General features: G+C 38.9%; 1 protein-coding gene and 1 long non-coding RNA gene across 3 annotated transcripts in view; one reads left to right on the top strand and one right to left on the bottom strand.

Annotated features, from left to right (window-relative positions):
* Positions 1 to 18,189, bottom strand: part of MACROD2 (mono-ADP ribosylhydrolase 2) — a 2,324,156-nt gene extending 2,305,967 nt beyond the window's left edge. The window contains exons 1-2 of one of the 2 annotated variants that reach the window (XM_027976486.2): positions 17,877 to 18,189; positions 10,642 to 10,758 (exon numbers count right to left, since the gene is read on the bottom strand). In XM_027976486.2, coding sequence (XP_027832287.1) covers positions 10,642 to 10,758; positions 17,877 to 17,922 — 163 coding nt within the window. In that variant the 5' untranslated portion in view covers positions 17,923 to 18,189. The remainder of the gene's footprint in view (positions 1 to 10,641; positions 10,759 to 17,876) is intronic. The other variant, XM_042230293.1, reaches the window with a different exon arrangement.
* Positions 18,190 to 18,411: 222 nt separating this feature from the next.
* Positions 18,412 to 25,011, top strand: LOC105610244 (uncharacterized). Its single transcript, XR_001044298.5, has 3 exons — positions 18,412 to 18,509; positions 23,334 to 23,436; positions 24,492 to 25,011. It is a non-coding gene; the product is annotated as an uncharacterized LOC105610244 (long non-coding RNA).
* The last annotated feature ends 2,937 nt before the right edge of the window (positions 25,012 to 27,948 follow it).

Below are 27,948 nucleotides of genomic sequence, written 5' to 3'. Positions count from 1 at the left end.
CTCTGCATAGAAGTTAAATAAGCATGGTGACAATATACAGCCTTGACGTACTCCTTTTCCTATTTGGAACCAGTCTGTTGTTCCATGTCCAGTTCTAACTGTTGCTTCCTGGCCTGCATACAGATTTCTCAAGAGGCAGGTCAGGTGGTCTGGTATTCCCATCTCTTTCAGAATTTTCCACAGTTTATTGTGATCCACACAGTCAAAGCCTTTAGCATAGTCAATAAAGCAGAAATAGATGTTTTTCTGAAACTCTCTTGCTTTTTCGATTATTTAACAGATACTGGCAATTTGACCTATGGTTCCTCTGCCTTTTCTAAAATCACCTTGAACATCTGGAGTTCACAGTTCACGTACTGCTGAAGCCTGGCTTGGAGAATTCTGAGCATTACTTTACAGCGTGTGAGATGAGTCCAGTTGTGAGGTAGTTTGAGCATTCCTTGGCACTACCTTTCTTTGGGATTGGAATGAAAACTGACTTTCCGGTCCTGTGGCCACTGCTGAGTTTCCCAAATTTGTTGACATATTGAGTGCAGCACTTTCACAGCATCATCTTTTAGGATTTGAAATAGCTCAAGTGGAATTCCATCACCTCCACTAGCTTTGTTCGTAGTGATGCTTCCTAAGGGCCACTTGACTTCACATTCCAGGATGTCTGGCTCTAGGTGAATGATCACACCATCATAATTGATTAACTGGGTCATGAAGATCTTTTTTGTACAGGTTCTATGTATTCTTGCCACCTCTTCTTAATATCTTCTGCTTCTGTTAGGTCCATACCATTTCTGTCCTTTATTGAGCCCATCTTTGCATGAAATGTTCCCTTGGAATTTCTAATTTTCTTCAAGAGGTCTCTAGTCTTTCCCATTCTATTATTTTCCTCTATTTCTTTGCATTGATCTCTGAGAAAGGCTTTCTCATCTCTCCTTGCTATTCTTTGGAACTCTTCATTCAAATGGATATCTCTTTCCCTTTCTCCTTTGCTTTTCGCTTCTCTTCTTTTCACAGCTATTTGTAAGGCCTCCTCAGACAGCCATTTTGCTTTTTTGCATTTCTTTTTCCTGGGGATGGTCTTGATCCCTGTGTCCTATACAATATCATGAACCTCTGCCCATAGTTCATCAGGCACTCTTATCAGATCTAGTCCCTTAAATCTATTTGTCACTTCCACTGTATAATCATAAGGGATTTGATACATTATGCCTCAACTTATACCAAAAAGAAAAAAAAAAAAAAAAACCTTAAAGTTTTTGCCCCAACAGAATCACTAGTACAGAAGTATAAAATTTGGGAAATCTCTTAACTCTGTTACTTTCATATGGCAGATATAATCTCAAATCTAAGCTGACGGGAGAATTACCTCTATGATGGGATAGTCTGGATTCTTAACTGAATATATCCTAATTCAATCTCCAGGAAACAAACAAAAATCTGAAATCTCGCCCTGGAGCGAGACCAAACTAAAATGTAGTATTCCCAAACCTCCAAATGCACAAATATCTTCTGCCCTGGCATTCAAATGGCCAGGCATATGGATGTTTATTGAACTTTATTACCTATATTTTGTTACTTGCTTCATCAATAACTCCCAACTTGTCCTAAACCAAAGGCTTCAATAAAACAGTAAATTATATTCAAATCCTTATTTTGAACACTTACACATACAGGAAAGACAATCAAGGTGGGGACGAGGGCAGGAGGGAACGTTGACTTTGGCTACCACCTGTCTACAACCTATCCCAAAGTATCTGTCTGCACTGATCAAATAGATTTAAGTAAAACCATACTTACTAGTATAATTCATTTAATGGGTTAAAAAAGAAAACTAACACAATCTGTGGTGAAGTTACAGACCTACAAAATACACAGAAAGACCTTTTAATCCTGTGGTTTCAAAACTGGGTCATATTTACATGTATCAAAAAAAATTTATTTTTGTTTCTACATTACTTTAAAAAACAAGTTTAAATACAAGGACAATTTACATAGCACTTGGTGGCACACAATGCAATGTGCAATAAAACTTATGTGTTGTTAAAACTGTGTTGGAAAGTAGTTTAGAAGACCAAGGATGAGATAAAGGCAGAGGAGAAACAGAAACCATGTAATGAATTATGAGTCCCTATATAATTTCATATTCTTTTTCCTCCATTTTAGAAGTTAACCTTATTTCACAAATGTCTGACTAAACTGATGCTTACACCTTCACCCAAAATACCACTACACAAAAATTGTTTATATTTTCACACATTAGTGTGAATGTCATTTATCCTCAAAATTCTCTTACTCAGCTTAATTCTTCCATGGGAACCTAATTCTTTATCTGTAGCCAAGTTCTTTATTGACACAAACCAATAAACTCAGTAAAGGGCTTAAACAGGATATAATAATAAGATACTTTCTAGGTTGTTTTATGTGTCAAAAATCAATAATCACAAAATAAAGATACTCAGAATACCTGAAAATTTTTCCACACTTAAAACTGTTGTTATATAATAGGCCTAAGTTTCTATATTTACACTCATTTAACTTTTGTTGACATTTAAGCACACAGAAATTAAAATAATGATGTTTAGTTACTAAGTACTACAAATAACAATATACAATGCTGATGTATGCACTTAACACATGAATTCTCATCCTTGGGTCAACTAACTAGTTAAATATCTATATAGTAGTTCTGTAAAATCTTTACTGTTATTTATCATTCAGTTCAGTTCAGTCACTCAGTCATGTCCGACTCTTTGTGACCCCATGAATCGCAGCACACCAGGCCTCCCTGTCCATCAACATCTCCCAGAGTTCACTCAGACTCACATCCATTGAGTCCGTGATGCCATCCAGCCATCTCATCCTCGGTCGTCCCCTTCTTCTCCTGCCCCCAATCCCTCCCAGCATCAGAGTCTTTTCCAATGAGTCAACTCTTCACATGAGGTGGCCAAAGTACTGGAGCTTCAGCTTTAGCATCATTCCTTCCAAAGAACACCCAGGGTTGATCTCCTTCAGAATGGACTGGTTGGATCTCCTTGCACTGCAAGGGACTTTCAAGAGTCTTCTCCAACACCACAGTTCAATAGCATCAATTCTTCGGCACTCAGTCTTCTTCACAGTCCAACTCTCACATCCATACATGACCACAGGAAAAACCATAGCCTTGACTAGACGGACCTTAGTCGGCAAAGTAATATCTCTGCTTTTGAATTATACTAAGTTGGTCATAACTTTTCTTCCAAGGAGTAAGCGTCTTTTAATTTCATGGCTGCAGTCACCGTCTGCAGTGATTTTCGAGCCCAAAAAAATAAAGTCTGACACTGTTTCTTCTGTTTCCCCATCTATTTCCCATGAAGTGATGGGACCAGATGACCTGAATCTTCATTTTCTGAATGTTGAGCGTTAAGCCAACTTTTTTGCTCTTCTCTTTCACTTTCATCAAGAGGCTTTTCAGCTCCTCTTCACTTTCTGCCATAAGGGTGGTGTCATCTACATATATTAGGCTATCTAATCTTTAAAAGAGTAAGACTGACCTTATATTACAGATAGGAAAAGTATTTATTATCTACATTAAAAACAACTGGATTAATTTCTAAGGCCATCATTCCCACATGAATCTTTATAATTCAGTGGGAAAAAAAAGGTAAGAAGACAAAAACTAATGTATGAAATGAAATACCACCAGGCAAATAGTTTATCATTTATTCAAGTCACAAAACAAATACTTATTAAATATCTACTGTGCATCAAGCATTATGCTAGATGCCAGGGATATAAAGGAGAGTTAAGACAGACAACATGGTCCCAATGTTCATAGTAAGTAGTCTTTATAAGGAGATAAATCTTGATCAGATAATTCTATGATTAAGTACATTAAAAACAAACTGTTACCAATGCTGTATGAAAGTATTTAATATAGGAACCTGTTTCAGAGTAAGGGCTCAGGGAAGACTTCAGGGAGAATAGAAAGGTTTCAATCTGAGAAGTGAAAGCTGAGATGTGAAGATAAAAACAAAAGGAATAATCAGCAGTGGGAAGGAGCACTGCACATTCCAGAAAGAAAAAGGACAGTGTGGCTAGTTGCAGAGACCAAGAAAAAGGGTGATATAATAAGAGGCCAAAAGGAGAAAGGCCAGATCATAGAATTCAGATCATTTTAGGATTTTAGTCTTTAATCTGTGTGTGCTGTGTGCTAAGTCACGTCATTCATATCCAACTCTTTGTGACCCTATCCATGGGATTCTCCAGGCAAGAACACTGGAGTGGGTTGCCATTTCCTTCTCCAGGGGATTTTCCCAACCCAGGGCTTGAACCCAAGTCTCTTATGTCTCCTGCACTGGCAGGCAAGTTCCTTACCACTAGAGCCACCTGGGAAGCCCAGTCTTTAGTCTACTTTTCACTTCTGGAATAAAAAATATGTTTCTAATATAAGCTCTACTTGGGCAACATCTTCACAGGTAATGGAAACTTCACAAATAAATGTTAAAAGAATAAGCCTGAGTGATCTTAGGTACCTGAGGCAAAAAGAGATTTCTGTTTTTTAATTAAATTCATTTTAAGATCATGGGGAAAAAAATCACCACCCACTGAAAACTAAAGACTTGTACCTAATAAAGTTGAGTGTTCTGCTCTGAGCTTTCTTCTGCTTCTACAGATTATTTTACTTTTAAAGCATAGTGCTCAAACTGAAAATAATATTAAAAGGAATCAATATCAAAAGACTATAATAGGAAACCTACCTTTCCAATTTTTATAACCCTACTAAATTCAATCCTGTTATAAATACCATGTTTCTAACTATTCAGTCATTTTAAATTGTGGCCTGTCTTCCAAACAACATTAAATATTTAATAAAAATAATGCAGTTAATATAGTTTAAAAATCTGTAGCAAAGCCCACCTCATCATAGTTACTAAAATTTTTTAATTTGTTTTGTCATATGGTCCCTTACCCTGTCCATCTGATTTTCAGCAACATAATTATATTCTTATTTCCTCATATCTGGTGATTAATAAATATACTGACATTCAAGAAATAGTTATTGCTAATTTACTAAGGATAAAAATACAGGGCTCTGCACTGGAACTGAAACATGACTAAGATACTCTTTCTTTGATGATTTTTGAATATCAATAGTCAACATGGGACATAGGTAAAATAAAACAAAATTCAAAACATTGAAATAAGATCTCAATGTGATAGAGAGACTCAGGAATTTGGACTTAACTTTTATTTCTTTGGTCAGCTATCACCTCTTATAGAAATAACATATTTTTTGGTTTGCCATTACCTCTTAAAAATCATTCAAAAGTAGAAGTTAGTTAAAGAGAGCAAAAAAGGCTGAACTTCTAAGTTAATCAAAAGGAACAAACACACATGCCTCCAGTCAACCCACAAATCTCAAAATATTTCTATACACCTCAAAAAATGGAAATTCAGACTTACTAAGACTTCACAGTTCAGGTATTTTCTAGTTAAATGTTTTCAAATGACCTATAAATCAGATTTGAATATTACATATAAGATATGAAATATCAAGTTTCTAAATGACCCTTTTCCTATTTTGTCATACCTGAATAAAATAATTTTATAGTTTCCACCTAACTCATCTTCATTATTTTAGTTCTCATCCCTTACTGTTCCATATAAACATTAAAAGTAATGACTCACAATCCCCCTATAACTATAGCTATTTTCCCTAAGGGCAACCAGTAAGAGACAATTAGCCTAAGCATGGCAAAATCACGTTTCTCTGACTGGTATTCTAGCAGAACTTTAGCAAAGAAAGTAGCACAAGAGAACAGAACACACACCAATTAAACCTGGGAACTGAACTTTTGTCCCTACAAAGAAGCAATGCCATCCTTCTATTATATCATACCCACCCATCCATTCATATATCTTTGTCTTTCTACTATATCCTAGGACTGCAGTTTAGTAATTGTATGTATCTGTACAGGCACTAACTTTAAATGAGGCATTCCCATTTATCACATGCAGCAGCAGCAGGACTGGAGAAAGATTCACAGAGAAAAAACCTTTGGTTACTTTCATAGGATTTCAGAAAATCAACACAATCTGAAAACAGGCAAATAAAAAGAAACCACATTTATTTGCCTTTTCTATATAAATTATACTGCATGAAAACAAAAAAGTTGATAAGGAAAAATTCTTTATAGAAAGTCCAACTAATAAACAAGGAGGAATGATAAAACTGGAATAACACTATTTTGCAACCCCTAATAAAATAATGGATCAGTCATCAATGGCTGCTAAATTCAGTAGGCAAAAAGTTGATACGGAACGTTACAAAGAATGGATTAGGTAGACAGTATCTGAACCTAGTGACCAGTCTTAATCATCACAGAAAGCAGTAACCAGACATTATGCAAAAAGAAGGTACAATAATCTATTAAGTAATCTTTCCAAAAAATAAAACTCATGTCTGACCAAGCCTCTGGATTTAACTACCAGCTCATAAGAAACACAGGGGGACAGAGGAACATGCTAAATGACACAACAAAGATGCACTGAGTAAAATCCAAAATGTGAAAAATTCTATAAGACAAATAGCCTACTTTATTCAATGGATAAATTGCAAGAGGCAAAAGGACAGAAAGAGAAGAAACTACAGGTTAAAAGAGACTTAAGAAATATATCAATTAAATGCACCAACCATACAAGAAAGCAAAACTCTTTATGAGATAATGAGAAACATTTGAATACTAATTGGACATTTAATTAAAGAATTCTTAATTTTCAGGTGCAGTAGTAGTGTGGTTATATTAAAATAACAAAAATGTGCCCTTACCTTTTACAGATGTATGCACAGGCATATATACATGTATTTACAGATAAAGTTGGTAAGATATACAGGAATTGCTCCAAAATAGTCTGGGAGAAATGTCCAGGGAACATACATGACATAAAACTAATCATTATTAAATGCTGAAATTGGATGGTGGGCACATAAAGTTTCATTTTACTAGTCTTTTTTTATATATCTTTTTAAATGCTCATTTTATTTTATTATTTTTTAATATAAATTTACTTATTTTAATTGGAGACTAATTACTTTACAATACTGTATTGGTTTTGCCATACATCACCATGAATCCGCCATGGGTGTACATGTGTTCCCCATCGTGAACCCCTCTCCCACCTCCCTCACCATCCCATCCCTCTGGGTCATCCCAGTGCACCAGCCCTGAGCATCCTGTATCGTGCATCGAACCTGGACTAGCAATTTGTTTCATATATGATATTATACATGTTTCAATGCCATTCTCCCAAATCATCCCACCCTCTCCCTCTCCCACAGAGTCCAAAAGACTGTAAAAGAATACATCTGAATCAGTTCTAATGAGGTGGATGAAACTGGAGCCATTATACAAAGTGAAGTAAATGCTCATTTTAAAGTCTGAAAAAAAATTTTAAAAGCATTGTCCTTTATAGACTGTTAACCTCTGAGGCATTCTTATGTAATGTACTAACTGAGCCCCCCTAGGCATAAGGCACTATTACAGGTGCTAGAGAAATAGTATAATAGGAGAAACATGTATTTTAAAATTCCCTGCAACAGAGCAACTGACAAATGAAGAGATTACACAATTGCTAACCAGAGGAAGAAGTAATCAGAAGCATGTAATTTCAGAGATTTACTAATGGTAGTTGACAAACATAAGCATGAATAATAAGCAAATGGGTTTTTGGGTATCAGTCTTTTGGGTAATCTCCCATTCTTTCTTCTACGGGTCCCTGTTGCTGCTAAGTCACTTCAGTCATGTCCAACTCTGTGGGACCCCATGGAGAGCAGCCCACCAGGCTCCTCTGTCCACAGGATTCTCTAGGCAAGAATACTGGAGTGGGTTGCCATTTCCTTCTCCATCTACAGGTCCCTAGCTTTCTGATATTATCAAACTAGTAAGTCAAAGTAAAAAATATCATCTACTTGCTTCTTCCTTTCTGCAGAAACATTGATTTTATATTATTTGGCAATTTTTGGTTTCCTTTTGTTAAGACAGCTTAAAATTACAACAAATACATTTGGCCACTCTCCTTTTTATTTAAATGTCTATTACAATAAAATAATAAGCAGCATTTAATTAAAGGAAAACTGAACAAAATTAAGAAAAAAAATTTTAAATAGCTTGAGAATGTTCCATGTAATCATAGACATCAAGGCCAAAATGGTCTTCTGTAAAAACACAGATAATAAACAATAAACTATTAAACTTAAAATTGGAATATTATGTTTATGCTAGCCCAACAAATATTATCCCTTTCCTACAAATCAGAAACTAAACGACATAGACTCATAAACAGATGTCTTGTAAAACTGTTTGAAATCTTATACTTAAAAGATTATATTATTATAAATACCAATATCTACTTATATATTAATACATATACATTTACAAGCAGTGGCTTAAACACTTAAAAATAAAATATAAAAATATTACTATATAATTGTCCTTTATCATTTTTCAAAGATTTGTATTTTTAAAGGATCTTTTTAAACTAATAAAATACCAAAACTCTCTTGACTAATATTTCAGTATAATTGAGCACTGGATAGGTAACACTGGAAGAAAGCACAATGAAAGATATATATAATGCAAAGAAATATTCCATTTCATGAAAAAGAGAGGAGACCAGTCACCAATTTCTGGGTCACAATACAGTAACATTAAAAGGAAATAAAACACTGTTTAATAAAAATACAATTCTGATACCACCACCTAGTTCCTCATGAAAAACATACACATTCAAAAAACTTGAAGAAAAAAATGAAATTTAGACAGCAGTTGTAAATCACTTACAGAGCTTATATTGGGAGAAATGATTAAAAAAGCTCTTGTTAGGGACTAACAACGTGAGGTGTTATTCAATGTATCTTTTCTGACTGGGGGAAATATTTTGGTCTGTGGTATCTCTGAAAATATCCAACTTTTGAGTTTTCTACAGAGAAGGCAATGGCAACCCACTCCAGTACTCTTGCCTGGAAAATCCCATGGACAGAGGAGCCCCAGTTTAACCGTAAGTCTCTCATGATGAATATTCAAATAGAAGCATAAAGGCCAAGCCTCTACACAGACGTGATCAGACCCAAAACTGGGCAGTGCAGCCTGAGTATCACTATTCCTTTTTCAATTATTCTGACAGCAACAGAAATCTACCTGTTTCAGGATGCAAAATTTGTTTAAATAGATCATCAGCCTTAGAAAATGACCACCTACAACAGCAATGAAGAAAGAAAATCAGATAAACGAAGCACAAGTAAAAGAGAGATTCACCTGTCACAAAAAGTGGAGCTTAAGTATTCACTATCAGTTTCTCATAAACAAAAGAGTAACTGAGACCAAAACATGAAGAGGCACATGGCCCTAGTTCAGAGAAGGCCCAGAAATCTGTCCTCCTGATCTATACTTTTCTTTACACAGCACTGTCTTCTCTCAATGATGTCTTAATTCAACCATTATTAAAACAACTGCATTTGCTGAAGACACTGAGCAAGCAGGTCAGATGTGTACAACTCAATCAGCTTGTTCAGTGACCCAAAAAAAACCTGGGGTACAGCTACTACCTCATTTGCCCAAGGTCACACATGTTTCCAGGCAGAGTAAGCTCTAAAGAACCCACAGGCTTTGCCTTCCTAGAAAAACAAAATTCTCTCTAAAGCCCAAACACTGAGGTAAAAGTGTTCTCTGCACAAACACCAAAGGCTAATTTGGCTGCTTTTTCCACAGATTTCAGCCATAGGAATTCCATGCTAGTCTTCTTGATCTGGGTCCATAGCATACTCTATAATTCCCTGTCTGGAGCCACCAGGGAAGCCCCAATCTAAGACCACAATCTATGAAATTAAAAGGTTCTAAGTCACTTTCATAAAATTAGCTTTCATTCTCAATATTTATATATCCTTAAAAAACACCATTTCTTCTTAAATTTCACATTCAGACTATTAACACCAATGAGTACTCATTCAGAGATAATATGTTAAACATCCATTAAATCTCTTATGCTTTTTTAGAACTGTTTCCATATACCTTTCTAATACTTAACAGTTCATTTATATTCTAACACATATATTTCCCTGAAATAATCTGGACTCTCATTAGATCATAAAAACTTTAAGAGTGAGTTAACTTTGTCATACAAATACTTTACAGGTAAACATAACATATCATACAACATATAAACTCTTCTCTAAAATTACATGAAATGTTATTTGGTTTTTCTCTGTTCTTCCTAATACACTCTTTCAACTGTATCCAATTCTTAAAATAACTTTACAAATGAACCTAATCAAAACAGACTCAACAGGCCATCCCACCAAAGCAGCATATCCCTAATATCATTTGCTCCAAACACTACTGTAGAATAGATTTTTTTTAAAGGAACTGTAAAAAAAGCACCACATAAATGTGGTATATTTCCAAACATGAATTATGTTAATACAATTTCTTAAGTTTAAATAACACAGGGTAGATTGCTAAAAACAATTAAATGATAACCAATTATTTCATATAGCAAAAATGACATCTCTTTATTAAGTGCCAGTTATTCCATTCTATCACCAAGTGTCCTGCAGAGGTCACAAACAAATAGGAATGGTATCTACCTGAAAAAATGTTCTGAGAAACTTACCATCATTTTGGCTCTTGCCCTTCATCTCCTCTTTCCACGATGGGATGGTGTTCAGGGGAACATAGTCCCTTATGTATTCTTTGCGTCTCTCCTCTATGGTCATCTTCAGTAAACGTTCTTGCAAAATAAAAGCAGAATCTCCATTTGTATTTAACTTTTAAGTTCAGGAATTATTTTATAATTTAAACATTAACCAAGAGTTAAATTAACCAAGAGTTGATGTGGGCTTGAAGAATACCAAAATACAAATCAGTGACTCCATATTTGAGTGGAATCAAATTAACACTCAGCAGGCAAAAGAAGGTCAAAGCCTGATGAGGAAAACATTCTTGTGACAGCCCAGGAAGAAGCTCTTCCAGACACCGACTGACAGTCCACCATGTGCCAAGCGATGCATTTATACACTGCAGGCACAAAGGTGGCCCTCAACTCTGGAGGAGCTCATAAGACAAGAAAGAAAATGGGTAAGATAAAAAAATAACAGCTACATAAATCCAAAATTAAAAAACCTAAGACAAATACATACAAATGCTAAAAGCACAAGAAAACCAACCACCAAGATATTCCTTAATTCTATGATGCCACCAACAATAAAAATGCCCTTTCAATTTAATAATACCTTTGTGGAGGTGATATAGATAATACTTTATAAGTCTTGATTTTAACATTGTAACACTTTTTAAAGTGTTAGACTAATTCTGTGTTAAACACTTAGAATTAACAACAGCTGATGTCATTCATAAAGAACTCACTGTGTGCCAGGACCTTCACATGTATACTTTAATTAAAATAGTCTTTCCAACACTCAGCAAAACTGATAGTATAATTATCCCGATTTTGCAGATAGGGAAATGAAGCACATCAAAGTTCAGCAGTTTGTTCACATCAAGAGAGCTTTCCATTAAGCCACATAGATATCTCCATCAACAACTATAGCCTACACCATTAGCCATGATACAGTACCGCCGTCTCAGGGAAAGCTCCCCAAGAGGTGACTGCAGCACACCAGGTCTTCCTGTCCATCACCAACTCCAGGAACTTGCTCAAACTCATGTCCATTGAGTCAGTGATGCCATCCAACCATTTCATCCTCTGTCATCCCCTTCTCCTCCCGCCTTCAATCTTTCCCAGCATCAGGATCTTTTCAAATGAGTTTGTTCTTCACATCAGGTGGCCAAAGTATTGGAGCTTCAGCTTCAGCATCAGATCTTCCAATGAAGATTCAGGATTGATTTCCTTTCGGATGGACTGGCTTGAGCTCCTTGCAGTCCAAGGGACTCTCAAGCGTCTTCTCCAACACTACATTCAAAAGCACCAATTCTTCAGCACTTAGCTTTCTTTATAGTCCAACTCTCACATCCATACATGACTACTGGAAAAACCATAGCTTTGACTAGATGGACCTTTGTTGGCAAAGTAATGCCTCTGCTTTTTCATATGCTGTCTTGGTTGGTCATAGCTTTTCTTCGAAGGAGCAAGCATCTTTTAATTTCATGGCTTCAGTCACCATCTGCAGTGATTCTGGAACCCAAGAAAATAGTCTGTCACTGTTTCCATTGTTTCCCCATCTATTCACCATGAAGTGATCAGACTGGATGCCATGACCTTAGTTTCTTCAATGTTGAGTTTTACGCCAACTTTTTCTCTCCTCTTTCACTTTCATCAAGAGGCTCTTTAGTTCTTCATTTTCTGCCAGAAGAGTGGTGTCATCTGCATATCTGAGGTTACTGATATTTCTCCCAGAAATCTTGATTCCAGCTTGTGCTTCATCATGACATCCCGCCATTTCGCACAATGTACTCTGCATATAAGTTAAATAAGCAAGGCGACAATATACAGCCTTGCAATACTCCTTTCCCAATTTGGAACCAGTCTGTTGTTCCATGTTCAGTTCTAACGGTTGCTTTTTGACCTGAATACAGATTTCTCAGGAGGCAAGTCAGTTGATCTGGTATTCCCATCTCTTTCAGAATTTTTCATAGTTTGTTGTTTTTCCACAGTCAAAGGCTTTAGCATAGTCAATAAAGCAGAAATAGATGTTTTTCTGGAATTCTCTTGCTTTTTTGATGATCCAACAGATGTTGGCAATTTGTCCTCTGCCTTTTCTAAATCTAGCCTGAACATCTGGAAGTTCTCAGTTGACATACTGTTGAAGTCTAGCTTAGAGAATTTTGAGTTTTAAATAAACTATTCAAGAATAATTTAATGAAGGTATTAATACAAGGAGAAAAATAGCAACAAATTTGAAAAGTAACTGGAAACATAAAACAAAAATGCACAGAAATCTCTATACCATGCCAAGCAGTTTAATCTTACCCTAAAAATTGTTTGGGTTGTTGTTTAGTTGCTAAGTGTGTCCAACTCTTTAAAACCCCATAGCCTGTAGCCCACCTGGCTTCTCTGTCCTTGAGATTTCCCAGGCAAGAATACTGGAATGGGTTGCCATTTCCTTCTCCAAGGGATCTTCCCCACCCAGGGATCAAACCTACATCTCCCGCATTGGCAAGCAGATTACTGCTGAGCTACCAAGGAAGCCCTTATCCTACAAACTACACCACTAATATAGAAGTTGATTATGCACATCCTAGATGGTGCATAAAATGATCTACTAGGATACAGGAGGAAAATTAATGTAAAAACTCTGTTTGAATCTAAGGGAGTAACAAGTTAAGATTTACTAATATTCAATGTATAAACTGACACTGGCGTCCTCACTCATTTTGTTATGTCAGCTGTCATGTATCATGTACTTTACCAAAGGCCTCCATGATGTAGAGCTATTGACAGTCATACTCGCACTCTCAATTCTCTTTCAGCATACTATGAGGTACAGTAGTTTAGGTAAGTGGTTTTAAGGATAGTATCTCATTTTAGGTAATCTAACCCTTATAAAATAATCAACTTAAAAGATTCTTTCATAGAAATAAACTGAAAAAAGTATTTATGTAAGCACAAGTGAACAAAAACTAGGGAAGCAACATTTTTCCCTACTCCTAGAACTGGCTTACATGGGATATATTCAATACTACAATACTCCAGAGTCAACACTATATTGAATTTAAGACCTCTAGGGCATTCAAGTTGAAATCAAGAATCTGGAACTCAGGAGAAAGAAAACCAGCCTAGTGATTTTGGAATTCATAACCTAAAATTCTAGTCCTACAGTAAGTTCATAGGGAAGGATGAGATAGGAAAGCAAACCTCAAGCAAACAACATTTAGGGAGTGGACACAAAGATGGGAAAATAAAATAAAACAGATGTCACTGGGGGTACAAGGTGAATCAGGGTCCCAGCAATATAGAAACCAGCAGAGAAAAGTGTTTTAATAAGGAGAAGAGGGGAAACCTTGTCAATTGCTACAGGACAATCAGGAAGAATGAAAATTAATAAGCCACACGTTTTTATCATCTGGGTCAAGAACACTGAAAAGAGAACAAAATGGTCAACAGAGCCATCTGGATTCTAATGCCAAATCATGCAAATCTATGTGATCTTGGGTTAATTTCTTTGCATCTCTCTTCTTGAGGTAGGCTGGTAGGTATTATTCCCAATGTATAGATGAGACAACTAGAAGAGAGAAGTTGAATAATTTACCTAAAGTTCCACAGCTAGTAAGCAATACAACTAGGATTCAAACCCAGGCAAATGGAGTTCAAAGCTCAAAGCTCACAATATACTACCTCATGAAGTTGTGAGAATTAAATAAGACAATTCAAGTATGTACTTAAAATAGTGCTGGGCATACAAAACCAGAACTCAAATAGTAAGTATTTTTATACCAGTACCATCATCATTGTTATTACTGAATGACTTTAGAAACATTAGTTTCCTTAAAACATAACTGAGATCCAGGAGACTGAGGAACTGAGAAAAGTGAGAATAGCAACTCCAAAGGGAACCCTGTGGAAGGAAAACTACCTTAGGGTAGAAGAGACTTAATTATTGTTATAGGCTGAGAAGAGGAACCCAAAGACACTGAGAAACTAAACATACCCAAATAAGCATAAATGACAATACAAGATCTCAAAGAATACAGATGATATAAAGAGCACAAGCAGATGGGTTAACCTTAGAAACCAAGAAAAAAAGTGTTTCCTCTAAAAAAAGGAAGAAAGCTGAAAACAACGGACATGTAAAGAAAGAAAGATTTTAGGGCTGTTCATGTGTTCATGACATGTATTTTCTCCATGAATAAAAAAGGCAATGTCAGACTTCTCTGGTGGTACAGTGGATAGTTATCTGCCTGCCAATGCAGGGTATATGGATTCGATCCCTGGTCCAGGAAGATTCCACATGCCACAGAGCAACTAACCCTGTGTGTCACAATTACTAAGCCCACACCCCTAGAGCCTGTGCTCCACAACAAGAGAAGCCTCCGCAATGAGAAGCCTGCTCACAGCAACCAAGAGTAGCCCCTACGCTGCAACTAGAGAAAGCATGCACACAGGAACAAAGACCAATTGCAGCCAAAAAAAAAACAAGAGAATGTCATTTGTTTAGTGTAGGAGGTTGGGGTCCTGGTGAAACAAGAAGCTTAAAGGAAACAGTAAATATGAAATAATCACAGAGGAAGAAAAGTGATGACTGGTGTTTACCAAAGCACAACCATAAAAGCTCAGATCACTAATAGGGAAATACTGCAATATCAACAATCAGGATCAAAAATATTACGAAGCAACTTGTACTTTTTAGTATCAGAGTACATATGGGAAAGCAACCTGACCTCTGTCATTCCATTTACTTAAAAACTCAACTATGGACATGAAATAAGACAAAAAGATACTTTAGCTTCCAGTACTTAAAATGATAACACACTTTGAGTGCTTTTGAATTAGGGGGTGCAAACTATTAGATCAACATCATTTATTTAACCTATGTGGACTTGAGAATTCCTTAGTTACTTATTTAAACAACGACACACACTGGAGGCCACAGTCATATATACAGTCTCTTCAGTTTTACACAAAACTTTTCCTTAAGGGATATTTCAGCTTTGCAGCCATACTTACTATGCGGTATACTGAGTTAAAATATGTTTATAGAATGCCTTGACATTTCAATGAGGTGGGTAAGCCTTCCTTTAGCTTTAGTTAACAGCTACAAAAATACAATAATACCCTCTTCAGTGCAATTCAGAAAAAGGTAATGCATTCCATCCTTAATACTACGATCCTAGAAATCCTTAGCTCCTTCTTGATGGTACAACATAAGATAGAAATTTTATTGAAATATAGTTGATTTACAATATTACATATACTACATATTCCAAAAATAGGTATCCTAATTAAGACACTGACACATTAAAATGTCTTCAAGGCCATACTAACTTTCTCTTTTAACATTCGACTTCATGCAAAAATAGGTTAGTTTTGGACAAGAGAAAAATTTACTTTGTTAAATGCCTTCTTTAACTGTGCATTTGCTTCTCTGTTAGGATATATTAATTTGGTAATATTTTATCCTATCATTACAAGTAAGAGAAGAAAAAAATCAAGACATGAAAGTTGCTAAAATGCTTTTTTATCACAGTCTAACAGTGTAAATGTTAAATGAAGGAACCATTATAACATTGTTACTTTAGGAACATTATTATGGAATAAATATAGTTCTTAAGTAATTGCTATAATTTCATCAATTATTCATCTATTAAAAACAATCTCCATGTCTTTCACTATTCTGCCTTCATTATTATCAATATCAACCTAATATTTCAAGATTATCAATAAAAATGGGCATAAAAGATTTTTCAAAGCTTACAAGGTAAATTGTTGAAATTCAAATAACTTCTACTGGGAAAACAAAGCAAAATTATTTTACACTACTTTATATATCAACAGCATTTGTTTTGCAACACCAAAATTCAGTTCTATATATGTCCATAATCATTAAAATATAATTAAATGGTATACAACCTAGTCTGTCAATATTTAAAGACCCTTTTAATTGGGTCCTTCAGTTATGCTATGTTAATTCTTGCCAGTAGTTAATGTGGAAAAAAGAATCCCTATTAATCCCTTTATTCATGCGCTGTTTGAAGTAAGCCTTATATTAAAGGATTCTTTTCCCACATTCATTCCCTTTCTTTCATCCGCTGCTTGGCCTTATTGATAAAGACCAGGAGCTGCAATAACAATCCACAGGTTTTAAACATCTATCATCAATGAAATCAACTTTCACTCTAGTCACTCTTTTATCCCCGCTCTATAAAGAAGGTAAGGTACTTAAGAGATTTGCAGTTCTGTCACTCCTGATATACTAAGTTCAGTATATCTTAGCAGCAGCACTGCAAGTACTTTTTACTACATTTCTGTATAATTAGCTAATTTTTAAAAGAGAGAGAAAAAACTGCAGAGACTGTTGGAATATTGCCTAACTGATGCCAAAGAGAAACAAGGAGAAAGGGGGAGAAAAGATGGTTGAGTCGCACACTTCAGTGTCTTATCGACCTCAATGCTGCCGTCAACCTTGCTGATGTGGGCAAGCTTGGATCTGCACAAAACTCAGGGGTGGGCTCATTCACAGAGTGACATTAGTCTCACAATCTTACTCGGAGCAACTTCAGACCGTGACGGAATAGAGAGGAAAAGCCCTGAGGAGAAAAACCCATTCGGACTTTTCCAAAGGCACCTAGCCTCGCGGACCAGACATGCTCGCTTTAGGATTCCCCGGAGATCCAGGTTCCAAAAGTCACACTGCGGCGGGCGCAGAAGGAAAGGCCCTGACTGAACAACCAGAGGCGGGGACGCCCGGCCAGCGGAGCACAAGGGAGCGAGGCGAGAGGTGACCGGCTGAGGCTCCGCGGGAGTGGAGCAGCATCAGCAGCTGCAGTCCGGCCGTCGGCCAGCGGGCACGTGTCCGCGGGACACCGGGGCGGGGAATCCCAGAGTCCCGGCTGGGGTCCGGGGACAGGGCGGGGAGCTTGAGAGAGAGCCCGGCAGAGCCCAGGGGCCGCCGCGCAGAGGTCCGCGCCGCCGGCCCGGCAAAGGTGACCGGGCGCAGCGGGAGGCAGAGAGGGGCGTGCGCCCACACGTGCGCGAGCCGCAGGTGCCCGGGGGCGGCGCGTGCACGCCGGCGTGCGCGCGTGTACACACACGGACCTGCCGGGAAGGCGGCACCGGCTGGGCGGGCGAGAGGCAGGAGCCGGGAGGAGCGCGCCGCGGCACACACAGACCCCTGACCCCCGCCCCCACCCCACCCCGCCGCCCGACCCCCCAGGACTCGACGGCCGGGTTACCTTTCTCCTCTCTCCACACCTTTTTCTTCTTGTTGCTGGGGTACATGTTGCCGTGGGGGTGGCTGGCTTTAAGCTGCAAGTTCCCCAGGCTCACGGGCAAACAGGGTGTGTGTGGAGTGGGAGGGTGGGGAGGGGGCACTCGGGAGGGAAAAAGTGAAAGAGGCTCCGGGTCCCGCGCCGCTCGCCGCTCTCCAGTCGCCGCCCTCCTCCCTCAGCCCGCGCTCGGCTCCGGCTCCCACCCGCCTCAGCCCCACGGCCGCCGCCACAGCAGCACCTCAGAGCCTGTCAACTAGGTCACGCCTCGCGCTAACCTAACACCCGCGCAGGCCCCGCCTCCGAGCCGCTAGCCAGCGCCGCCTCCCATTGGCTGCACCGCCCGCCGCTCTCCGCGTTCCAGCCGCCGCGCGCCCCGACTTCGGCCCCAGGGCGCAGGCGCAGGCGCAGGCTCGGGCGTGACGCCGGAGACGTTGGGGACCTGGAGGGGGCGGAGCCAGGGCGCAAGGGGGCTGGAGGTGGCTCACGACTGGGGCGTGGCGTGGGGCGGCCACCTGGGAACTCTGAGAAGAGCTGGGGCTTCACTCCGGTTTCGCTGCGGAGGGAGAACCCGAGGGCGTGGGCTATGAGGAGGGCCAGGTGCGCCAGGTGACTGTAGACGGGCAACGCTGCCGCAGGGCCTTAAGCTGTATTTGTGGGAGGGATGTCAGTCAGCACGAATTGTACTCGCTCGCTCTCGTCGCCCCGTCTGGGCGGATTTTACCACAGAATCTGAAGATTTCCTCGTAGTGGGCAAATATAACTGACAGAAGGGAAGGGATTAGGTGATGATTCCAAACCATACACTATCAGCTCCTCGACCTTGTAGTAGAAACTACATATTTCACTCGATTCCGGTGAAGTCTGGAAGGAACAGAGGTAAAATGAACTACTATTCAAGAGTTTTAAGACCCGGGGAGGAGTGAGCAGCCAAAACTTTATATAGAAAATTGAAGAACTTGCATCAAAGTAGGTTCAAGTGGGTGTTAATCAAAGTCCGTCATCTTTACTCTCCGCCAGTTGCTTCAGGTAAAGCTGCTGGTCTAAAGCGTTTGCTTGAATCTGGGCAATACTAGTCTGCACGTGTTCTGAAAACCCAGTTCTACTTAAGTCCTCCATAAGAGTAGAATGATCTAGAATTTAGAGGAAATTTGGTAACCCCCTCCCCAAATTTATGGTGTTTCTAAACATCAGATCATCTACAAGGCTGATTTGATGATAGTGGTGAATCCGCATTTGATAATTGCTATGCCATATGTGCTGTAGGTAAGTCAGATGTGTAAGAGCAAGTAATTATTTGGAACACAGTTTCTTTTAAGAGAAAAGAAAGGGGGAGGCCCCACTTAGAATTGTAAAGAATGAAATGTTCTGAGTAACAGGACTCTCATGAAAATGATTAATAACACAGGTAAAATTTTTATTGTGACAGTGCTTCTGTTTTTCTCTTAACACTGAGAAACACTAAAAAATTGAGAGAAATAAGGAAAGCTTCAAGAAGGAAGTGAAATTTGAACTAGTAATAAAAATACTCATTTACTGGCAGTGGAAATAAAAGGTAAACTAGTAAAGGGCACATTACCAAGGCAGAATCAATAATAATTGGTAATGAAATAGATTTGGGGAAGAGAATGAGAAAGAGAAAGAATATAGGGTTTCATGGTATAATTGAGGAAAACAACAATATGATTAATAATGAAGTGAACAATACAGAAACAGTTTCAATTTTGTGAGAAAAATATTGAATTCTTAGCTAGAAATACAAAATGTTATGTGTTTACAGGAAAGTGTATTATATAGGCACCATCTCTTCTGTTACAACAGAGAAGCTTTTACCCCAACCCAGAGCCAGGCATTCCACCTGTGCTTTCTTAGGAATACTACACTATTGATTATCCTTTATCTCATGTTGACTTATAGAACTGGGACCATCCATCAACTTTTAAACTTTCTCAGATCTTTACCACGTTAAAAAAAAAAAAAAGAAAAGAAAAGTTCCTCCTGTGATCCCACACCCACTACTACTAGCAGAAGCTATAGCTTCTTCCTTTCAAAATATTGTGTGTGTCCATTTTCTTACATCCTGCTTTCTGCTCTGCAGTTCACTCAAATCTGGGTTCTGGGTTCTATCCTATAAATCAACAGAAATGGATTTTGCTAAGGTAATCAATGACTTTCATGTTATATTTAGTGAACACTGTTCAATCTTTCTGTTACTAGAGCTTTCAGCAGCATTTAACACTATTAACCTCTTATTGCTCCTTATAGTGTTCTTTTCCTTTGATAGACCAGTTGGTAAAGAATTTGCCTGCAATGGAGGAGACTCCAGTTCAGTTCCTGGGTCAGGAATATCCCCTGCAGAAGGGATAGGCTACCTGCTCCAGGATTCTTGGGCTTCCCCGTGGCTCAGCTGGTGAAGAATCCACCTGCAATGTGGGAGACCTGGTTAAATCCCTAAATTGGGAAGATCCCCCGCAGAAGGGAAAGGCTACCCACTCTAGTATTCTGGCCTGGAGAATTCCATGGACTATATAGTCTATGGGGACACAAAGAGTCAGAAACGACTGAGCAAGACTTTCACTTTCACTTCAATTTGAGTTTCCTCCTGTCTGGTCATTCCTTTTAGTTCAGTTCAGTTCAGTTGCTCAGTCATGTCCAACTCTTTGCAATCCCATGGACTGCAGCATGCCAGGCTTCCCTGTCCATCACCAACTCCCAGAGCTTACTCAAACTCATGTCCATTGAGTCAGTGATGCCATCCAACCATCTCATCCTCTGTTGTCCCCTTCTCCTCCTGCCTTCCATCTTTCCCAGCAACACGGTCTTTTCAAATGACTCGTTTCTTCACGTCAGGTGGCCAAAGTATTGGAGTTTCAGCTTCAACATCCGTCCTTCCAATGAATATTCAGGACTGATTTCCTTTAGGATGGCCTGGTTGGATCTCCTTGCAATCCAAGGGACTCTCAAGAGTCTTCTCCAACACCACAGTTCAAAAGCATCAATTCTTCTGTGCTCAGCTTTCTTTGTAGTCCAAGTCTCACATCCATACATGACTAATAGAAAAACCATAGCTTTGGCTAAACGGACCTTTGTTGGCAAAGTTATGCCTATGCTTTTTAGTATGCTGTCTAGGTTGGTCATAGCTTTTCTTCCAAGGAGCAAGCGTCTTTTTAATCTCATGGCTGCAGTCACCATCTGCAGTGATTTTGAATCCCCCAAAAATAAAGTCTCTCACTCTTTCCATTGTTTCCCTATCTATTTACCTTGAAGTGGTGAGATCAGATGCCATGATCTTAGTTTTCTGAATGTTGAGTTCTAAGCCAACTTTTTCGCTCTCCTGTTTCACTTTCATCAAGAGGTTCTTTAGTTCATCTTCGCTTTCTGCTATAAGGGTGGTATCATTTGCATATCTGAGGTTATTCATATTTCTCCCAGCAATCTTGATTCCAGCTTGTTCTTCATTCAGCCCAGCATTTCTCATGATGTACTCTGCATGTAAGTTAAATAAGCAAGGTGACAATATACAGCCTTGACATACTTCTTTCCCAATTTGGAACCAGTCTGTTGCTCCACGTCCAGTTCTAACTGTTGCTTCTTGACCTGAATACAGATTCCTCAAGAGGCAGGCCAGGTGGTCTGGTATTCCCATCTCTTGAAGAATTTTCCATAGTTTGATGTGATCCACACAGTCAAAGGCTTTGTCATACTCAATAAAACAGAAATAGATGTTTTTCTGGAACTCTCTTGCTTTTTCGATGATCCAGAGGATGTTGTCAATTTGATCTCTGGTTCCTCTGCCTTTTCTAAATCCAGCTTGAACATCTGGAAGCTCATGGTTCACATACTATTGAAGCCTTGTGTGGAGAATTTTGAGCATTACTTTGGTAGCATGTGAGATGAGTGCAATTGTGCAGTAGTTTGAACAGTCTTTGACATTGCCTTTCTTTGGGATTGGAATGAAAAGAGACCTTTTCTAGTCCTGTGGCCACTGCTGAGTTTTCAAAATTTGCTTGCATATTGAGTATAGCACCATCTTTTAGGATTTGAAATAGCTCAAGTGGAATTCCATCACCTCTACTATCTTTGTTCGAAGTGATGCTTCCTAAGGCCCACTTGGCTTCGCATTCCAGGATGTCTGGCTCTAGGTGAGTGATCATATTATGGTGGTTATCTGGGTAATGAAGATCTTTTGTGTATAGTTCTTCTGTGTATTCTCGCCACCTCTTCTTAATATCTTCGTTCCTTTACAGTCCCCTTTTTTGCCCCATCTTTCTTTTCAGTCATTACATTTTGGAGTTCATTGACACTCAGAACTATAGCTTCTTATCTCTTTTCACTTTTTCCTTTGAATAATTTCATCCATATTCATGGCTCCATTTATAACTATAATTCTCAACTAGGGGCAGTTCTTTCTCCCTTGGGGACACAAGCAATGTCTGTGGGCATTTTTGGTTGTCACACCTAAGGGAAGAATGCTACTGGCATTGAGTGAGTATAAACCAAGGATTCTGCTAAGCGACCTATGATGCACAGTATAGTCCCCCACAACAAAGAATGTCAATACTGCTGAGGTTAGGAAATCCTGAGTTACATCAATGACTTCCAAATTTATTATTTCTAGGAAAACTTTCTTCTTGAACTTTAGACCTACCATGTACTGGATCTTAACTTTAAGAGGCAGTGTTACACACTGGTAAAAAGGCATGTGGAGCCAGTTCATCTGAATTCAAATTCTAGGTTTACCCTTATTGATTATGTGACTCTTGGCAAGTTACTCAAGGTCTCTGAACTTTGTGGGGAGGGGGGTTGATCTGTTATATGGAAATGAAAATATAGTATCTACCTTATAAGACTGATGTAAAGATCAAATGAGTCAAAACACAAAGTGACTAGCACATAGTAAATGTGGCAGAGATGCTCACTAATATAATGTGTTCTTTCTTGGTCCATAACAAGACCATATTTTCTAGTCTCCCTTGAAGTTGGTTGGCTTCTCTGATAGCTCAGCTGGTAAAGAACCCATCTGCAATGCAGGAGACCCTGATTCAATTCCTGGGTCAGGAAGATCCCCTGAAGATGGGATAGGCTACCTACTCCAGTATTCTTGGGCTTCCCTAGTGGCTCAGCTGGTAAAGAATCTGCCTGCAATGTGGGAGACCTGGGTTCAATCCCTGGATTAGAAAGATTCCCTGGAGAGTGGAAAGGCTACCTGCTCCACTATTCTGGCCTGGAGAATTCCATAGACTATATAGTCCATGGGGTCACAAAGAGTCAACATGACTGAGCAACTTCCACTTTCACTTGAATTTAGTTAGTACATATGACTGCATCCTGGGTCAGTTATGGGACAAAAGTTACACATGCCACTTCCAGGCCTAACCATCAGACTGTCTGTGCACTCATTCATATTCTCTTTCTTTTCCACAGTGATCACAGAAACAGTATCTCAAGAAGGAAGGAACTTAGATCCCTGAGTCACTGCTTGAAGGAGTATCTCTGGCCTCCAAGGAGTACCACATCAGGCTATGATGTAAATAAGAAACTTATGTATTGTGTTAAGGCATTGGTAGTTAGAGGGTCCTTGTTTCAGTATTTAGTTTTAATTACTCGACAAAATACCATTGAAAAGTGTTCAGTTCAGTTCATTTCAGTCATTCAGTCATGTCCGACTCTTTGCTGCCCCATGGACTATAGCACATCAGGCTTCCCTGTCCATCACCAAATCCTGGCGCTTACTAAAATAAATATTTAATATCTCAGAAATATTTGAAATGTACCATGTAACACACTGATCTTTTCCCCACTCTTAGACCTCTTCTAGCATCTTCATCCAGAGAAGGCAATGGCACCCCACTCCAGTACTCTTGCCTGGAAAATCCCATGGACGGAGGAGCCTGGTGGGCTGCCGTCTGTGGGGTCGCACAGAGTCGAATATGACTGAAGTGACTTAGCAGCAGTAGCAGCAGCAGCATCTTCATCTCTTTGAATGGCTTCTTCACCCATTTCAGTTGAGCAATATAGAAACCTAAGCACCATCCCTGGTACCTCTTTAAACTTTCTCTCATTTCAAGTGAATGGCTATACTTCTCAGTTTTATTTCCTGTACTACTGTTCTTGAATTACTCACCCTTCCAATAGCACTGCAGTAAGCTAAGTCTGAATGAAAGACTTCCTTACTGTCTGTCCCCCTGTCGACTTTTGCCTCTCTTCTGTCTGTTCAATGCCCTGCATCTAGAGTTATCAAATGTGATCAAGTCATTTCACTGCTGTAGCTCATTAAGTGACTTTCTGATGGTCTTAATTATAGATTGAATTGAGTTTCCCCCAAAATTCATATGTTGAAACTCTAGCCCATGATATGGTTATATCTAGATATAGGGTTTTTTGGAGGTAATTAGGGTTAAATGAGATCATAAGGGTGGAGCTCTAATCCAGTAGGACTGTGACCTTTAAAAAAGAGGAAGAGTTCACACGCTTTCTCTCTCTCTCTCTCTCTCTCTCTCTCTCTCTCTCTCTCTCTCTCTCTCTGTCTTCCCCCTTCCCCCTGACCCCACCATCCTGACTCTACTGTCCCCCATCATGTAGAGACAAAGTGAGAAGGCAGCCATCTGCAAGAGAAAGAGAGCCTTCACAAGAAGCAGATGACGCTGTACCCTGATCACAGACTTCCAGCTTCTAGAACTGTTAGAAAATTGATTTCTGTTGTTCAAGCCACGCAGTATTTTGTCTTGGCCACCCAAGCTGACTAAAACAATCATTATTAAAACTGAATCATTTAGGAGTGACCCTCACTACCAATTCTGCTTTATCTTATACCATGCTTCACCCCGCCACCCATCTCTGATTCCAACCATAGCAGCCCTTAGAGCTTTTCAGCTCCTTAAGCACATCTTATTCTCACCACATGGCCTTTTCACATGTTTATCACTATACCTAGGACATGTCATGCTTAGCCAACCCATTCTCGTTCTTCAGAGTATAGCTGGTAAAATTCTCTCCCTGGCAAAGCCTTCGGTGATTCTGACCCTATCTGACCTCTTCACACGGTTTCCCCTTATATGTCATCAATACTCATTCATTTTCCAATAAAACACTTTTCACAGGTTTTTTGAGATTATTTTATTAATACTTATCTTTTACTCTGGACTTAACAAACTCTCTGAGGACAGGAAATATATCTTGTTGCTCACCATTCACAGAAAATGCCCAACGCCTGGCATATAATAAAGGTTTGTTGAATGAATGAAATGTAAGGAAGCATCTATAGAGAAATGTTAGCAAAATTAAGGAAGAGTACATGAGACCAAAATGGGAGACCCTAATTTTAATGTGAAGAACAAGAGAGGAACTAACAAAATTATTGTGAACACCTCAAAGAGTGTCACCATCCATCTTTAGCATACAGCAGATTTTCAACACGTGAATGAATGAGTGAGGATGCAGTGGAAGAAGAATGAGAAGTTTATTCAACAGTGTAGAATATTGCTTGCAATTCCATTTTCAGAAAAAAACAATACTATATTTTCAAGAAGAGGTTAATGATTAGAAATGTCAGATTTCTCACAGAGATTAAGTAGGATAAGAACTGAGAAAACATAATTGGGTTTATCGTCTATGTAAATTAGTGAAAAGAAAAGCAAATAGTTGAAGAATAAATGAGAGGCAGCAAGACAGGAGCAGTGATTATAGAGCATTCTTTTGAGATATTTAGAGGCTAAAAGATAAATAGAGAAGATATTAATATCAGTAGTAAGGATACTAGAGTCAAAGGAAAATTTTTCTAGGAGAGATGAAGAGTTTTTAAATTAAGAAGAAGATTGATGCAAAAAGATTGAAACAGAAAGAAAAAGAGAGAGACAAAAAGGGGAAAAGAAGAACAAATGCTAAATAGATTGAAGTGCCAGAGAAAGTAAATGTGGATAGAATCAAAAGTGAGAGAAGTTTGGACATGAGGGAAGGAAGTCGAGGGAAGATAGGTCAAATGGCCATGGTTTGAGTGAAAACAAGAAGCAAAATCATCTGCAGAAAGATGCTGATAATTCTGGATCCAAATGGGGACTGGTAAAAAGATTGTGTAAAGAACATTTAATGAATGACATTAAGAGTTTAAATAAATTTTATTTAGAGACTTTTTAAAAGCACAGATGTTATGACAGTTTTATTTTGAAGTCCCTTAGTGAAAAGAAAAGATATTAGGGACTCTGGAAGACTAAATAATGATCCCAAAGATTTCTAGGACCTAATCTCTAGAACCTATGAATGTTATTTTATGCGGCAGAAGGAACTTTGCAGACATGACTAAGGATCTTGAGATGAGATTATCCTGTATTTTGATGGTCCCTAAATGTAATTGCAAGTGTCCTAAGAGGGAGACAGAGGAAGATTAAACCACAGAAGAGGATAAAGCAAAGTAATGGTTGTGCAGAGATTGGAGTGATATAGCCACAAACTGAGAAATGTGGGCAGCCACTAAAACCTGGATAATTCCAGGCAAAGAATTGATTCTCCCCTGAACAAACTAGGTCTACTCTCTCTTTTTCTTAAACACTTTTTAAAATTTATTTGGCCACACCAGATCTTCTTTGCAGCACATGGGATCTACTTCCCTGATGAGGGATCAAACCCAGGTCCCCTGCATCAGGAGCTGGATATCTTATCCACTGGACCACCAGGGAAGTCCCTAGATCTGCTCTTAATTTTGGTCCTATAAGAATGCTTTTGGACTCCTGACCTCCAGAACCGTAAAAGAATAAATTTCTGGGGTTTTTGTAGTATTCATCACAACAGTGACAATAAAGGGAGTAAAGTAAACCTGAAAATTCAAGGCAATAAATACATCTGTTTCTGAAGTAGTTATCTGAACACACTGTAAAAGTCGGGTATATTTTAGGTATGATTCCTCTACTGGCTCCTTTCTTTGGATAATGTTAATATTGCCATACTTTTACCTAAATACTCAGGCTTCTCTGATAGCTCAGATGGTAAAAAAAATCCACCTGCAATGCAGAAGACCCTGGTTCAATTCCTGGGTCAGGAAGATCCACTGGAGAAGAATACTCCAATATTCTTGGGCTTCTCTGGTGGCTCATCTGATAAAGAATCTGCCTGCAGTGTGGAGACCAGGGTTTGATCCCTGGGTTGGGAAGATCACCTGGAAAAGGGAAAGGCTACCCACTCTAGTTTTCTGGCCTGGAGAATTCCATGGATTGTATAGTCCATAGAGTCACAAACAGTTGGACACAACTGAGTGACTTTCACGACCTAAATGCCCATTTTAATATGTGGTCCTAGCCTTGAGGGTATTCATTTGTGAAATGCCCATGTATTTTAAGATAATAAATAAGGCATTTTAAAACACCTTTTATAAAAATGTTTAATGAAGCACTCTTTTTAAAATGTAATTGATTGAAATTTGACTTGATCCCAGTAAAACATCAGCAGTTCCTTACTTGAACAGAGAAGAAACATTTTCACCAAGATGGGGACAACATAGTTGTCCATATGTTTCTTGTCCACTGTACCCTTGAGATGTTAGATTAAAGGATGATGTCAGGTTAGTTCATGTGCTTAGTTGTGCTTTCCCATAATTGCAGCTTGCACCTCTGGAGGTAACATAAAAGTAAGAACTTCCAGCAACTCTGAAAAGAGTTCAGAGAGCAACTCCTACCTATTTCAAGGCCACCACTTATCTCTTACCAGAGAAGTAGCAAACTAGATATGGTTCCTTGTCCACAGCCTGCTCTGTCCTTCAGCTGCCATCATTCCAGGTTGAAAGGAAATTCCTGGCAGCTCATTGGCCCAAGAGTAAGGAAATTGTTGCTTAGCAACCAAGTCCTGACCCCTACAGGCCTGAAAAGAGAAAGCTTGTGGGCTAGCCACCTAGTTCTGCCTGTGTTACAGTAAGAAGGAGCTACTTAGAAGATGAAGCCCTTGTTCCTGCTAATAGAGATATTGATAATTCTTGGGGTCACAATTAAAAGTAAGTTTTTCTGTCCTTACGGTTCTCTATGAGGGTCTTAGCACTAAGAGTAGAATCTGATTA

The sequence above is a fragment of the Ovis aries genome, chromosome 13, assembly GCF_016772045.2.
Source record: "Ovis aries strain OAR_USU_Benz2616 breed Rambouillet chromosome 13, ARS-UI_Ramb_v3.0, whole genome shotgun sequence".
Taxonomy (NCBI): domain Eukaryota; kingdom Metazoa; phylum Chordata; class Mammalia; order Artiodactyla; family Bovidae; genus Ovis; species Ovis aries.
The sequence above is the reverse complement of the archived record's forward strand: the minus strand, read 5'-3'. Positions and strand labels throughout refer to the sequence as shown.